Source organism: Lupinus angustifolius, chromosome LG13, assembly GCF_001865875.1.
Source record: "Lupinus angustifolius cultivar Tanjil chromosome LG13, LupAngTanjil_v1.0, whole genome shotgun sequence".
NCBI classification, from domain to species: Eukaryota; Viridiplantae; Streptophyta; class Magnoliopsida; order Fabales; family Fabaceae; genus Lupinus; species Lupinus angustifolius.
This window is the reverse complement of record NC_032021.1, coordinates 7,524,432-7,538,608: the sequence shown is the minus strand read 5'-3', so window position 1 is coordinate 7,538,608 and position 14,177 is coordinate 7,524,432. Positions and strand designations below refer to the sequence as shown.

The 14,177-nt window shown below is 35.1% G+C and overlaps 1 protein-coding gene across 4 annotated transcripts in view; it reads left to right on the top strand.

Annotated features, from left to right (window-relative positions):
* The window catches only part of LOC109325218, a 71,455-nt gene that overhangs the window by 45,048 nt on the left and 12,230 nt on the right, over positions 1 to 14,177 (top strand). For all 4 annotated transcript variants that reach the window (XM_019557421.1, XM_019557423.1, XM_019557422.1 and 1 more), the window contains 9 exons: positions 3,736 to 5,315; positions 5,413 to 6,629; positions 9,510 to 9,638; positions 9,743 to 9,898; positions 11,210 to 11,782; positions 11,881 to 11,952; positions 12,051 to 12,455; positions 12,551 to 12,734; positions 12,823 to 13,573. In XM_019557421.1, the coding sequence (XP_019412966.1) occupies positions 3,736 to 5,315; positions 5,413 to 6,629; positions 9,510 to 9,638; positions 9,743 to 9,898; positions 11,210 to 11,782; positions 11,881 to 11,952; positions 12,051 to 12,455; positions 12,551 to 12,734; positions 12,823 to 13,573 (5,067 nt within the window). The remainder of the gene's footprint in view (positions 1 to 3,735; positions 5,316 to 5,412; positions 6,630 to 9,509; positions 9,639 to 9,742; positions 9,899 to 11,209; positions 11,783 to 11,880; positions 11,953 to 12,050; positions 12,456 to 12,550; positions 12,735 to 12,822; positions 13,574 to 14,177) is intronic.

The following is a 14,177-nucleotide window of genomic DNA, read 5'->3' as shown; positions in this document are numbered from 1 at the left end:
GACTTGAAGTATCTTCACTTTCATGATCCCTTCTTCCTATTTTCTTTATCTTTCCCTGTTCATTCTATCTCATGTTTTCATTACTATCTTTCAATCATTGATGCTCATACCAAGAACACTTGAATTTTTATATTAAAACAAAAATGTGAAGCACTACTTATGTTTCAATATTTTCTAAAACTTGTTCAAACACAATTTGATCGGTCTGTCAAAACAATGCAGAGTGCCTTTGGTGGTGAATTTAGATCCTTCATTGCATATCTAAAGTCCTTAAGTATCATTCATAGGCTTTTATGTCCTCACACTCATCATCAACATGTAACAATAGAAAGAAAACATAGATACATTGTTGAAATTGGTTTAACTTTGCTAGCTCATGCTAATCTGCCTGTGCCTTATTGGGAACATGCTTTTACCACTGTAGTATTCCTCATTAATAGACTACCCTCACCAACCCTCTAAAATATGTCACCTCATCACCTTCTCTTTGGTCTCAATCCTGACTATACTAGCTTTAGGGTGTTTGGTTGTGCTTGTTTTCCTTTACTTAGACCTTATAACAAGCATAAACTTGACTTCAGAAGCTTTGTGCGTTTTTCTTGACTATTCTACCACTCACAAGGGGTATAAATTTCTGTCTAAAGATGGTAGAGTATATATACTTAAACATGTGGTTTTCAATGAATAATCCTTTCCCACCCACTCAAAATCAATCATATCTCTCTCCACATCTAGGTGTGCACCTCATTCTAATAATGATACCGATCAACTTATTCACACTAGTACTTCTACTTTTCATCATTCTACAGAACACTTCATTTCTCATATCTAAGTCCTAATCAAACACATCCAAATTCAAATAGTCTTCCTTCTCAACCAAGTAAATATAGACACTCACTTTCTCCTCTACTGTCTTCTAACCCTAATTCTACCTTGAACCTTAATAGTTTCTCTTAATCTCTGTCTTTACCTTTATCATCTCTAGTTTCTATATCTATTGTACCAAATTTATCCACTAATCATTCTTCTTTATCTCTTCCTTTTGTACCAGCCTCCTCTCATTTTATGCAAACAAGGTCAAAATCTGGGATTTTCAAAACTATAGTACCCATGGTTCTATTACCTCAAGCTGAACTGGTTAATGCCAAAGTTGTCTTAGCTGATCCAGTATGGCAACAAGCAATGCAAACAAAATATTATGCTCTTATTGCTCTGGGAACTTGGTCTTTAGTGTCTCTACATCCTCAAAAACAAGATATAGGATGCAAGTGAGTTTTGAGGGTCAAAGGAAACCTCGATGATACTGTAGTTTGTATATAAGTACACGACAAGACTTATTGCCAATGGATTTCATCAAAAATATGGTGTGGACTATAATGAGACATTCTCTCCTATAGTCAAGCTAGACACAATCAGTCTTATTGACTCTTTTTGTCTCCTATACTGACCTATTGAGCAACTAGATATCAACAATGCTTTCTTAAATGGGTGTCTTCATGAAATAGTGTACATGAGACAATTAGTGAGTTTTCAACATAGTGATAAAACATTAGTGTGCAAATTACATAAACCAATTTTTGCTCTCAAATAGGCTCCTAGACAGTTGTTTGAAAAACTAAAAGGATCTCTTTTTAAAATTAGGTTTCAAGTTAGCAAATGTGACAATTCTCTCTTTATTCATACTTCTTAGACATACAGGCTTTATGTGCTAGTCTATGTAGATAGCATTATATTCACATGATCCTCCCCCTCTCATGTTAATCAAGTCTTCAGAGACCTTAGTTCAACATTTGCTCTTGTAAGAAGTAACAAACCAGAGAGACAGAAGAGAAGAGAAGAGAGAGAAAGGAGAACGAAAACACAATTTGTTATTAATGAATTGTTAATCAGTTACAAAGGGAAAGGTGAGGTATTTATACTAAAAGACTTGACAGCTCAGCACAATGAGCACATCACAGTCTTAACCTCACCTTTAATTAAGATCAACGGAATATTAGCCTAGTCATCTAACCATACTCTAATAGCTCTCAAACAACTTGGTATACTAGATTACTTTCTTTGTATAGAAGTCAAACATCTCTCTGATTGATCCCTATTTTTGTCTCAATCTACATCAGAGATCTCCTAGAAAGAGCTCATATGACATCAATCAAAACCATGCGTTCTCCTATAGCTAGCAATTACTTGTTTACATAGCAAGGGACAACTTTTTATGAGGGTCCTACTTTCTACATGTCAATTGTAGGAGCATTACAATATGGCACAGTAACAAGATCAAATATTGCTTAAAGAGTAAACGAAGTCTGTCAATTTCTTAGACAACCCCATACAACCCACAAGACTTCTATATTTTTTTATAAGAAAAATTGTATTAAATAGAGCACAAGACTTATGTTAAAAGCATTAAACCACCCACTACAACAACCTTCCTAACTCTAACAACATTTTGTGGTACTGACTGGGCCTCGGACCTAAATGATAGGAAATCAACTTTTACTGCTTTCTTATTTGTACGTTCTAATCTTGTCACTTGTGGCCCAAGAAACAATATACAATTTCCATGTCTAGCACAAAAGCTGAGTAAAGAAGTCTAGCACTAAGCTCTCAAGAAATGGTGTGGATAGAATCTCTTCCAAGTGAGTTGGAGTTCTCATACAATGATCCCACTATATCATGTGACAACCTCAGTACAATTGCTATGCCACATAATCTTGATCTACACAAAAGGACTAAGTACATTGATTTAAACCTCTATTTTGTCAGAGTGTAACATATGCCCTCTAATTTTCAAACAGTAGACATTCTAACTAAGCCTATGTCTAATACCAAGTTTATCGCTCTCAAAAAATAAGTTGCAAGTTAAAGACTACTTAAACTTGGTTCAGGACCCTCATTTTCAAGGGGGTATATCAGAGAACAGTACTAAGTGTAGTAAGAGTTAAGAGTCAGTTGTTATGTTGTTAGTTTAGTGTAAAGTTAGTTAGGTATACAGATAAGTATCTCATCTATCCTAATTATAAATACCTCTCCCTTCTTTTTGTAACTAATTTTTTATTAATAAAAATTAAAGTTACTTCTCTCTCCCTTTCTCTTTCCTTCTCTCTTTACAATTATTAGCAAGATTAATCTTCTTTTATAAAAAACAATTAACACAAATGACTTCTTTCAGGTTTACTAAGCACACAAAACGTTGTGTTTTAAAGTTTGTTTTATGTGTTTCTCTGGTTGAGGTTAGCTTCCGTAAATAAAATTATTTGATAGATGTGGGTTTAACAATATCATAAATTGAATTTTCAATTAGATTGTACATAAATATAACCATGTTCATCGATTGTTCACTTTTCATGTTATTATTATTGTGCCCAAAATTTCCGAAGGTTTTGTAGTTGGAATTCTGCCAATACTTTCTTTGGCTGTGAAAAAGAGTTAAGAGAACATGTAAGACTTGTAAACAATAAGACAAATGGACCATGCATGAATTCATCCTTTCTGAAAGCAAAATAGATTACCTTAATAATGTACTTCATTTCGCTACTTAGTTCTATAAAGTTTCCTGAGTTCCACCACTTCGCCTTTCTTTTTCAGGTGGTCCTTGATTTGGTTGACTATTTGATTTTTTTTTCTTTGTATGATGACTTATCTTTATCTGGTCCGCTCTCTTTTTACTTGTATGACAAAGCATATTATTGATGTTCTCTGAAAACAAATCTTTGTATTTTATTTTACTATTTACAGGTATGATTCTACAGAATTTCAAGAGTTCGATCTCAGCATGAAGTCTTTAACAGTCTGTGCTTATAAAATGAAAGATGAAAAAGACAGCAGTTTAGTGCTCTTATCAGGGAATTTTTCTTTTCCTAGTACTACAGTTGGAGAAGACTGTGTTCCCGGACCAAGTATTGAATTTGATCAATATTCTGATGGAGCTATATTGGCTGATGCATGCTTTGCCATGCATTATGAATCTCCCAGAAGTGATTTAGTTTGTCATAAGTTCATTGTACACCTCCACAATGTTGATATCCACTGCTACCCCCATGTTGTTGGTCTGCTTGTTGGGTTTTGTAATAGGTTGTCTGCCTTTAGTACCCAGTTTGAGAAGTCCTCTGCTTGTAATACTGCTGATATTTCAAAAATTCTATCTAGTTTTGGTTTGCAAAAGTTTGGATTTTCAAATTATTTTGAATTTGGTTCCTCTGATTCTGCTTGTATTCCAATGGATCACTTTCCTTTTGTTACAATTTATAATACTGGTTCTCTTGGTGATCTAGAGAGTTCACTCATATATCCCATTCCTGATTGGAGAAATTGTTTTATTCTGAGGGACAGAAAAATAAAAAGTTCCAAAATCAATATGAGAAAGGGGTCCAACTTTTTTCAAGACTCTCCCTCAAAATCCAAATCCGGTTTTGGATATTATCTAGAATCTGGGATTGCAAGCATCTCTAATATTTTTTCTGCTGAGTTGCACCTATATGGATTAAGAGCACATTTCCACGACTCGTCATGCATCATTGGAACAATGCTGGTGCCTACATGTAAATCTTCTATATTATTTTGTGAAGACAGTATTGATATATTGTCATCTTCTGAAGGATTGGTTCTTACGTCATCTTGGTGGTCCAGAAATTTCCAAGATTATCTATGGGGTCCTTCGTCATCAAACTTATCTCCCATTTTAAATGTACGGGTAAAAAAAGGACAGAACATATCTTCAACTGCTGATTTGGAAGTAAGCATCAGCGTACAGCATGTTTACTGTATGTTACCCTCTGAGTATCTCTCAATTATCATTGGTTACTTTTCATTATCTGATTGGGGTGGTTATTCAAATGATCAGTTTACTATTGAAGAGCAGAGTGATATAAATGTGAAAAATGATATGAACATTACATATAAGTTTGAAATCTTGGATTCGACTCTTATTTTGCCAGTGGAAAGTAATGAGCATCAGTTTCTTAAGGTTGAAATGCAGCAACTTTATTGTAGTTTCATTGAGAATTGTGATTTTGATGATGTATTAAAGAACATCCCTCCTGAATCTTCGGTTCCTATGCATAAGCTTGGCAAAAGAAATAAATCTTTAAATGTGTTTGGGAGGGACTTGTTCGTATCATTACTTTTGTACAATAATGATATGCTTGGCTTTGCAACAATTGAACGGAATACAGAATTTGTAGTCAGCCCTCTAATTGCACCCCTAAATGCTGATATTTGGGTGAGAGTTCCACACGAAAACGAATCTTATTGTGAAAGTTCTTCTCCCTCAATATGTTTCATGACAAGCATCAATAGTTGTCATATTATTGCAGAAGGTAGCACTTCCTTGTTTTGGTCACTGTTTCCTCGTTTTTATACTTTTATGTTGTTCATTGTTCAATTATCTTATTGTACTATTGAATTATTCCACAGATGGCTACTTCTTTGATGGATGTATGGCCATATTGGATATTATTGAGGAATTTTCCTCTGTTGGTGATCAATCCAAATGTTTCAAATCAGATGTCCTTCAATTCCTACATTCAAAGAGAAGTTTAAAGGTAAATGGAGCCATTTCTCTGACTTTGTTGGACTCCGCCGTGATATTAACAGAACTTAAATGTTGCACTCAATCTTTGTTGATAAGCTTCTGTCATAGAAAAGGAGATTCTGTGGAATTAATAACCAAGGGTGATTTGCAATTTATCTGTTCTGCATCCTTAATGAATGATTCTCTGGAATGGTTAGATTTGGGTTTTACTACCTTAGTGTTTTACTCTCCAAATGATTTTGTGTTAGCGAAATGCTCCTCAACTTCCTCTTCCACATCAGTGCTTGGCATCTCCTTTTCTAAATCTTGTGACAGTGAGAATGAACTCAACCTTTGTCTTTCATCTGTTGATATCTGGCTTCACTTGTCCGAGTGGGCTGAGATAGCTAAATTCCTCAATCATTTTAGTGTGCATATGGAAAAAACTGTTCCTGTGGATTCAGTATCAAGGAATTTGTCCTCCAATGCTGCTAATTCTGTTAAAACAGCAGTTGTAGATGCTTCCAGTTTCCTTGATTCTGAAGCTACCTCAACATATTCCACATCACATGAGATGGAGAATGTGTTTTTACTGGTTACTCGGTCAGAAAACATTTGTATTGCATTTCACATCCCTGTCTGGGTTAGTGAAGAACCATGTGTGGAATTTCAGCTTGCTGAAGGTCTCAGGGTGGCACCTTTTTGTGGCTCTTCTGATATGGTTGAAGAAAAAGGCACAAAATTTCTTATTGTTAAATTCAACTTGAATGGCTTTGAATTACTCATAAATAGCAGGGATATCCTACTGACGTTGAATATGGAAAAAATGAGTAGTGTAATAATGACAGCTGAGAATGGAAGACATGCATCTTGGCCTCTTTTTGATATAATTCAGGTGCATGTAGAGGCTGTGCTTTTTAAGAAGCATGCCAACACTGTTGAACACAAAGTGGAGATTATATGTGATCATTCAGATGTGTGGCTTTCTCATCCTGCATTATATTTATTGGATGCTGTAAAGTTCAATATCCCCAAAGCTGGAAACTCTCAATATTCATCTAGTGATATGGCCTTTAAATTCCAGATGAGGAAGGTTTCTATTTTGCTAACAGATGGAAAGGTAACTTACATGACTTGATGATTTTGTTTCATCAATATCTATTTGCTTTATTTTTCCTTTTTTGTTTATCTTTTGTTCTCTACTGTATTTTTTTTCTCTTTCTAATCTATCTTTGTTTATTTTACTTGTTGATGATGTTAGAACACGGTTCTGAATAGGGATTGATTTAAAGCTTGACATCCAGGTCGCTATTAATATACTTTAGAAGTATGATTTTATGCTATTTGTGTGTTTTTTAGTTTTGTTTGCTCTAGATGCAAGTGATTGAGAGTTGGGTTATGCAACTCTTACATCTGAGATAAACAATCCTTGTAGCAAAGCTTTAACAAGGAATCAGGTGTATTTACTCGTACCGGTATGGGTATAAAACATGGAAAATTTCTAAATATGAGGTTGGCATATGAAAAGAGAAATAAATTAATAGATGATATTGAAACTAAACCTAGAAAGACCGAAGTATCCCTTTTTTACAAAAGAAGAAATTCATTAAGAAGGTAGCTAATTGCGACATAGGAGGACAAGAAATTGTCCACCAAAAAAACTACAGAGGCAAATATCGAAGAACAACCAACAAGCTCCGAAAAACAATGCATAATGATCTCAAAATCTATCCATATCCCCCTTAGAAAACAACAATAACAACCATTCATTAATCTCACTAGGTGGCGTCAGCCACATTGATCTGTAAATCTTTTCTAATTGTTTCGTCTATGGTTTTTCTTGGTTTCCTTCTTCCTCTAGGAATTGGACTAACCTCTATTTAATCTATTCTCCTTACTGGGGCTTCTAGCGGTCTCCTCTAAATATGTCTAAACCACCTAAGGTGCGACTCTACCATCTTTTCTATAATAGGTGCTACTCCAACATTCCCCCCAAGAAAACAACAAAAATGTTGTAAGCTAGGAAATTATGTCATGCAAAGAGGTATGATTGGCCAGAAAATTATTTAATAATTTCAATTTTAACTTAAATATTTTTTTCAACCAATCAGAGTTGGTGGTACATGGAGTGGTACAAAAAGTAAGACAGCAGATGTGCTACCCAGCAAGAACAGCAAGACAGACCAATCTCTTTGCAGATTTACCAATGAAACACTTTGACAGAAACCATGGGCTGAACACCAAAAGTAAAAGGGTGGCTAAAGTGCGAAGCTCAAATTTAGTGGGATCTAGGAGGTGTAGTTATATGTAGCATTACCCCAGTAATTGAACAGCAAAAGTAAGCCAACAAAATAACTCTATCCCAATTCTTATCTATAGATACAGGAGTTTCCTTGAAAATTCTGACATTCGTTTCCAGTCATAGTATGAAAGGACAGAAAAACTGCTGCGCACTTCCACAAAATTTTCGCATCTGTAATGAAGTAAAAAAACCTCAAAAGCTAATTAGAATTTACAGCTGCAAATCCTTAAGCTGGCCCAGATTCTCTCCAAAGATGTCAAAACACCTATTCCATAGATTTCATAGCTAATCGTTGCAAAAAACATGAGTCCCATTTTCCGATCTAGAACTTTAGATCACACATATTGGAGACGGCAGGGATAAGTCTTTGCTTATATAATATGTTATTAGTGATAATCCTGTTAAGAATGACAGTCCAGACAAATGCTTGTCCTTTAAGGAGCTTTAAATTTCTGATATGTTTAAACAAAAGGAATTGTTTTCTACGACAAGATTTAAAGAGGAATTGATAAAATTATTTGCAAAATAAGACTCTTGGAATCAAGAGACCAGTCTTTTATCCTTGTCAGTGGAAAGACGGATTTGGTCAAGCAAAACTAAGTTTGAAGTATAATCAGAAGATGAGTAAAACGTACAAATCCAGGGGCATCACAAAGAGAGGAAATCTGGAAGAAGAAACAGACAACAATAACAACAACAAGCAACAACCACAATCGAGCCTTAATCTCACTTTGTGGGGTTGGCTACATGGGTCAAACAACGCCATAATCATCTATCATTAATCTGGGCATCAGAATACGAATAGTGCAATTTGCAAATTTTGTCCTACCCATTCGGATGCAAACCATATTTGCTTCTAACTAATTTATACCATAAAGAAGTCTGAAGTGGATAGTGTCAAAGCCACTTAGCTGCATTGCCCAAGAGATATTCCCGGACGCCATATTTCCAAGACCCAAACCCCCTTCTTTCCTAGGCCTACAACACTTTTCCCAACTCCCAAGAGAATAGAACATTGTAATACCATTCAAGACAGATGAAGGCATGCAGCTGATCAAGGAGCAAGCAGTGTCAAGTGTATCAAGTCAAACTTATTTGGAAACTGCATAAGGGTAATGCTAAAGCAGTCTCAAATTGGGGGTAACTATGCAGTGAGCTTAGCTTGTTGGGAAAGAAAAATAGAGAAAGGAATAACGAAATACTCCTGGGCATTATCACTACGCAACATATAAATTGAACATCCAAGTTGTGTTGTTACCTCCACACATAACTTACAAAAAATCGAAGTTTTTTTGTAATATAGATCCATGTTACCCGCGAGAAATCATCGATAAAAGTGACAATACTGAAAACCTAACTCTATAGTAGTTGCCAAACTGTCACAACTTTTACCCAATTTGGGACAAGAAATGTAAACTTAGGCACAGTATTTTTACAATTTTCCAATGTAGCTAGAGATGGATAAGCAAAATGAAAATGAAGTTGAAGAAGAGAAGGGCCACGAGCATTCATTTTTTTGTTGTCAAATACAATCTAACTATTGACCCCAACATTCATGTATTTTATATTCAAGATCATTTAGTCATTTCACCAAAAATAAAAATAAAACCCTTTAGCTATTTGTTTTACATGTGAGTTTACATTCCCTATATTGCATTATCACTGATTTCATGCTATAATCTTTTTGTTTCCTTGTAGTGGAGCTATAATGGGCCTCAGTTGGAGATTCTTCTCAGAAACATCCTCTTCGATGCAAATGCGAGTGGAAAACACATTGAGTGTTCAGTCACTGGCAATCTTCAAATTAACTACAATAACATTGAAAAGGTTTATTTAACACCATTATCTTTTTCCAGTGTATACTGTTATTGTTTAAATGCTTTTGTATCAACAATATACGAATGACTGTATTCTATGCTGAAAAACTGAAGGTGTCATGGGAGCCTTTTATTGAGCCTTGGCAGTTTCTATTAACTCTAGTAAGGGATCAAGAAAAGAGTTTTCTACTGAACAGTTCTATTTCAACTGATATCGTTCTGAAATCCACATCTCAGCTGAATATTAATATTACAGAATCCTTAGTTGAGGTATCCCAGTTTACATTCTCTGTTTTTCATCTTGTTTTACAGGAACCTTTCATCTTATATGATACTGCTGTGGAAATAACTAGATTGTGATCATTTTCATGTGCAGTTACGACATAAAGCATACTTGTTACCATGATAATGTAAAACTGGTCAGAATTATAGTTCAATAATTTTGAAAAGTGTAAAATATATTTCACCGGGTTCTCAAATTATAAATGATAATCCAGTTCTGTTGGTTTTTTCTTGATAATTCTTCTTTACTCATAAAATGATCTGTCTGTCTCCTTTAAATGATTGGATTTATTGGCTTGAAGAGATATTTCGTATATCATTATTCCGTTGTGTGTTATGGAATATCAATTAATGTTGGACTTTTTTCTCACCTTTGTTAGATTTAGGTATGAAATGAAAATTTTCTCATGGTCTTGTGTCAGAATCAAGAGTTCAATCTTGATTGTTTACATGTGCTTTTTTGTATGGTGGTATTTGATATACTAGTAGTTATGAATGTCTACCTGCTATTCCTTTGTATGTACATTAAGCTTGCCATTATAAAATTTGATAAGGCTACTACAATTGAGCTTATACATGATTTGAGCAAGTAAGAATGTATCCTTCTTGAGATTATTAGTGGGTTGATTAGCTTTGGAAGTTAAATGGTTTTGCTATAATTGCTTATAATAGAATGAATTTGTTTAGATGCGTTTCATGACAAACGATTTATGATAGTATATTTCATATGGGTTATGAGGGTGAATCTCGATGCAATGGTAAGATTGTTGACTGATGACTTGGAGTTTAGTGTTCAAATCTTAGAATCAGCCTCTGCACTTGCAGAGGTAAAGCTGTGTACGTCTACCCTCAGATCTCACCATGTAGGAGCCTTGTGCATTGGGCCGACCTTTTATTTATTTATTTTGTTTACCTTGCAATAAAAAATCACTTCCGTATGTAAATTACTAACAAGGGTGACATAAGAAAATGTTTTGGTTTCAAAAATATCAAACAACTTTTTCAAATAATCTTCAAACTTCTAGCTTCTATAAAAATCACTTTTCCTATAAAAAACAACTTTTTCGTACTCTAATTGTCAAACATATCATATTAAACCAAAACAACTTTTCTTCCAAATAAAAGCCGTTTTGTGGGAAATAATCTTTCCCAAACATCCACTTAAATTCACTTTAGATTAAATCGAAGAATGGATACATCCTTATTTGTTTACTCCATGCACAAATTCAGTTTAGAGGAACTCTTACCATGAAAATTACTGAATATGTAAATTTTACTTAGGAGCTTTGTTTCTTGCAGGGCGTCTCACGTACAACTGCAATGTTCTTGGATGCGCTGGGGCTGATGGCATCAAAAAATCATGAAGCCCACAAACTTTTACATTCACCATCTGCTGAATACATGTGTGCAAGAAGATGTGCTGCTCCCTATGTTCTACAAAACCTAACTTCTGTGCCTCTTATATATCATGTATATCATGGGAATATCAATCCTGATGAACTTTGTATATCTGATGAAAAACATGGAAAATATGTGCAACCAGGTTCTGAAATTCCAATATACTTGGATGAAAATGCTGAAGAGCAACTCTCCCGTTACATGCCTTCTCGTTCTTCTGATAGTCTAAATGACCAAAGGTCAAATGTGTTTGCTCATCATTATATTATTGTACAGCTTGAAGGAACTTCTATGGCATCTAATCCAATGTCAATGGATTTAGTGGGGCTTACGTGCTTTGAGGTTAATTTCTCCAAGACATACAATGAAAATGCAGAAGATGGTAGAATGAATAAAGCCCCTACTTTCGTTGTTCCTGTTGTTTTTGATGTTTCAGTGCTGCGCTATAGCAAGTTGATACGAATATACTCCACTGTATGTACAAAGTGATGATATATTTCCTTTTCAAGGCTAGTTTCAATTTATTCAATGCATACCTTTTCCCTTGGTATACGCTAACTTTTCACATACAGGTTGTACTTCTAAATGCAACTTCTATACCTCTTGAGCTGCGGTTTGATATTCCATTTGGTTTGTCACCAACGGTACTCAAGTTTCTCCCGCTACTCCACAATCTTAATTGTTACTACGTTGTTATTTTTATGTGATATTGTTTATATGATGTATCATTTCAATATTTCAGTTATTAGACCCAGTACACCCTGGGCAACAGTTACCTCTTCCGCTACATTTGGCTGAAGCTGGTTATGTAAGGTGGCGGCCGATGGGAAACTCCTATTTGTGGAGTGAAGCTCGTAACCTCTCAAATCTCCTCTCTGTAAATAGCAAAGTAGGAACATTTAAATCCTTTGTGTGCTATCCATCTCATCCAAGCAGTCATCCGTTTCGGTGTTGTCTATCAGTTAAGAACATCAGCTTGACTTCATCTGGCTGGCTGAATAGTACTAGCTCTGCAAATGATACAAAGGAGCGCCAAATTCATCACTTGATCCTAAGTGCTCCATTAATGGTTAACAACTACCTTCCTATGGAAATTTCGTTGATTAGTGAGAGTGGTGGGGTAAATCATACTGTGAAAGTGTCAGAGGTTTGTGATGGTTGTTTCTTGATTTTTTATTTATATTTTTGCTGATAATACAATACAAAATAGTTGAAAATTTTATATTTTTTTATATTTTCCAGGTGGAAACCTCCGTTTATCATATTGACCCCTCACATGACCTAGGATTGGAGATCTGCATTGATGAATTTAAATCTTCTGATTTTAAATTTCCTCGTTTAGAAACTTTCTGCAAAATGGCAAAGTTCACGGACACCAAGTTTTCGTTGTCTGAAACCTTGATATTTGAACCAAATAATTCAAATGGTAATTGATTTTAATTGTATCTTTTCTGTCTTGTATGTGTTGTCGTTTGAATGCATCCTTAAAGTTATTTTGTCGTCCTCACTTGTAGGGCCGATATATGTTACTGTGGAGAAGGTGATGGATGCGTATTCTGGTAGCAGGGAACTCATCCTTTCTGTTCCCTTTATTTTGTATAACTGCATGGGTTTTCCCCTGTGTATAACTGAAACAACGGGTGAATCCAACAAAAGGGGATTTGTCCTTCCTTCTTATTATAGTGTAGGTGAAAAGGAAACATATTCTTCAGGAAGGGATGGTCTTTCTCTGCTGTCATTCAGCCATGATTTACATGCTGAAGTTCCTGATAACCAAAGTAGTTATCTGAAGAATTATATCATCTCATCCAGAGAAGGTAGACCAAACTCTCCAGGTTTTTTAAGGAACTCCTTGTTTTCCGGTAATTACCATGAAATTTTGGGAAGGCAACGAAGCAAAAGTGAATCTAGTCAAAGTTCTTCTTTAGGAAGATTGAAGAGAACAATGAGCTCAAGCATCCAGTCAAATTTGGGTTCTGATAATCTTGAGCATGAAAACATTCAGCCATGCATGTTTTCTCCAAGCCCTAATTCCCCTGTAAATGATGTTGTTGTTAAATTAAGTAGATATTCTTCTGAAGATGTTAAGGAACAGTTGCAACATTCTTTATGGTCAAGCCCATTTTCTCTGCTACCACCAAGTGGTTCGAGTACTGTCCTTGTCCCTCATTTGTCTTCAAATTCTGCATTCATTCTAGCTGTGATGTGTAACTCACTTGTTGAACAATATGATGGGAGGACAAATGCAATTTCTTTACAGCCTAGGTAACTTACTGGTCTTCATGGATATTGTTATTTATAAAATATATTCCTGGATCTCCTCTTAGTAGCTCAAAGCTTTTGAGCTGGCTGACTCCTTGACATGGGACTAAAGCCTCTTCCGCAAAATAAATTTGAAGTAAAAGGTAAATGTGTCGGCCAGCTTTATTCATCCTTCAGTTCAACACATGAGGATGTGTGCTCTTGTAGAAAGCCAATTTTCAGGATGACGGGTTTCATGACAGATACATATAACTGTTTGTCCACAGTGATGAGAAAGTGAAACAAACTGAAATAAAGTGAGAGAACATAGAACAGTTTTTCCAGTGATGAGAAAGTGAAATAAACTGAAGGAAAGTGAGAGAAAGATAAAGCTATGAGTGAGAAACAAAATAGGAAAGAGTAAATAGATCTGTATTGTAAAACTAAATTAACTGAATGAGTCTACACAGATTCTGATACATATAATGGAAGTTAATCTAATCTAGAATGGTCAGGAATGATCTAGGACACGGTTAAATCTAGTTGTTACAATTAGGAACTATCTACAATGAAGTTACTGACTGTACATCTGACATTTACTGCACCATCAGCTGATATAAGTTGAAGA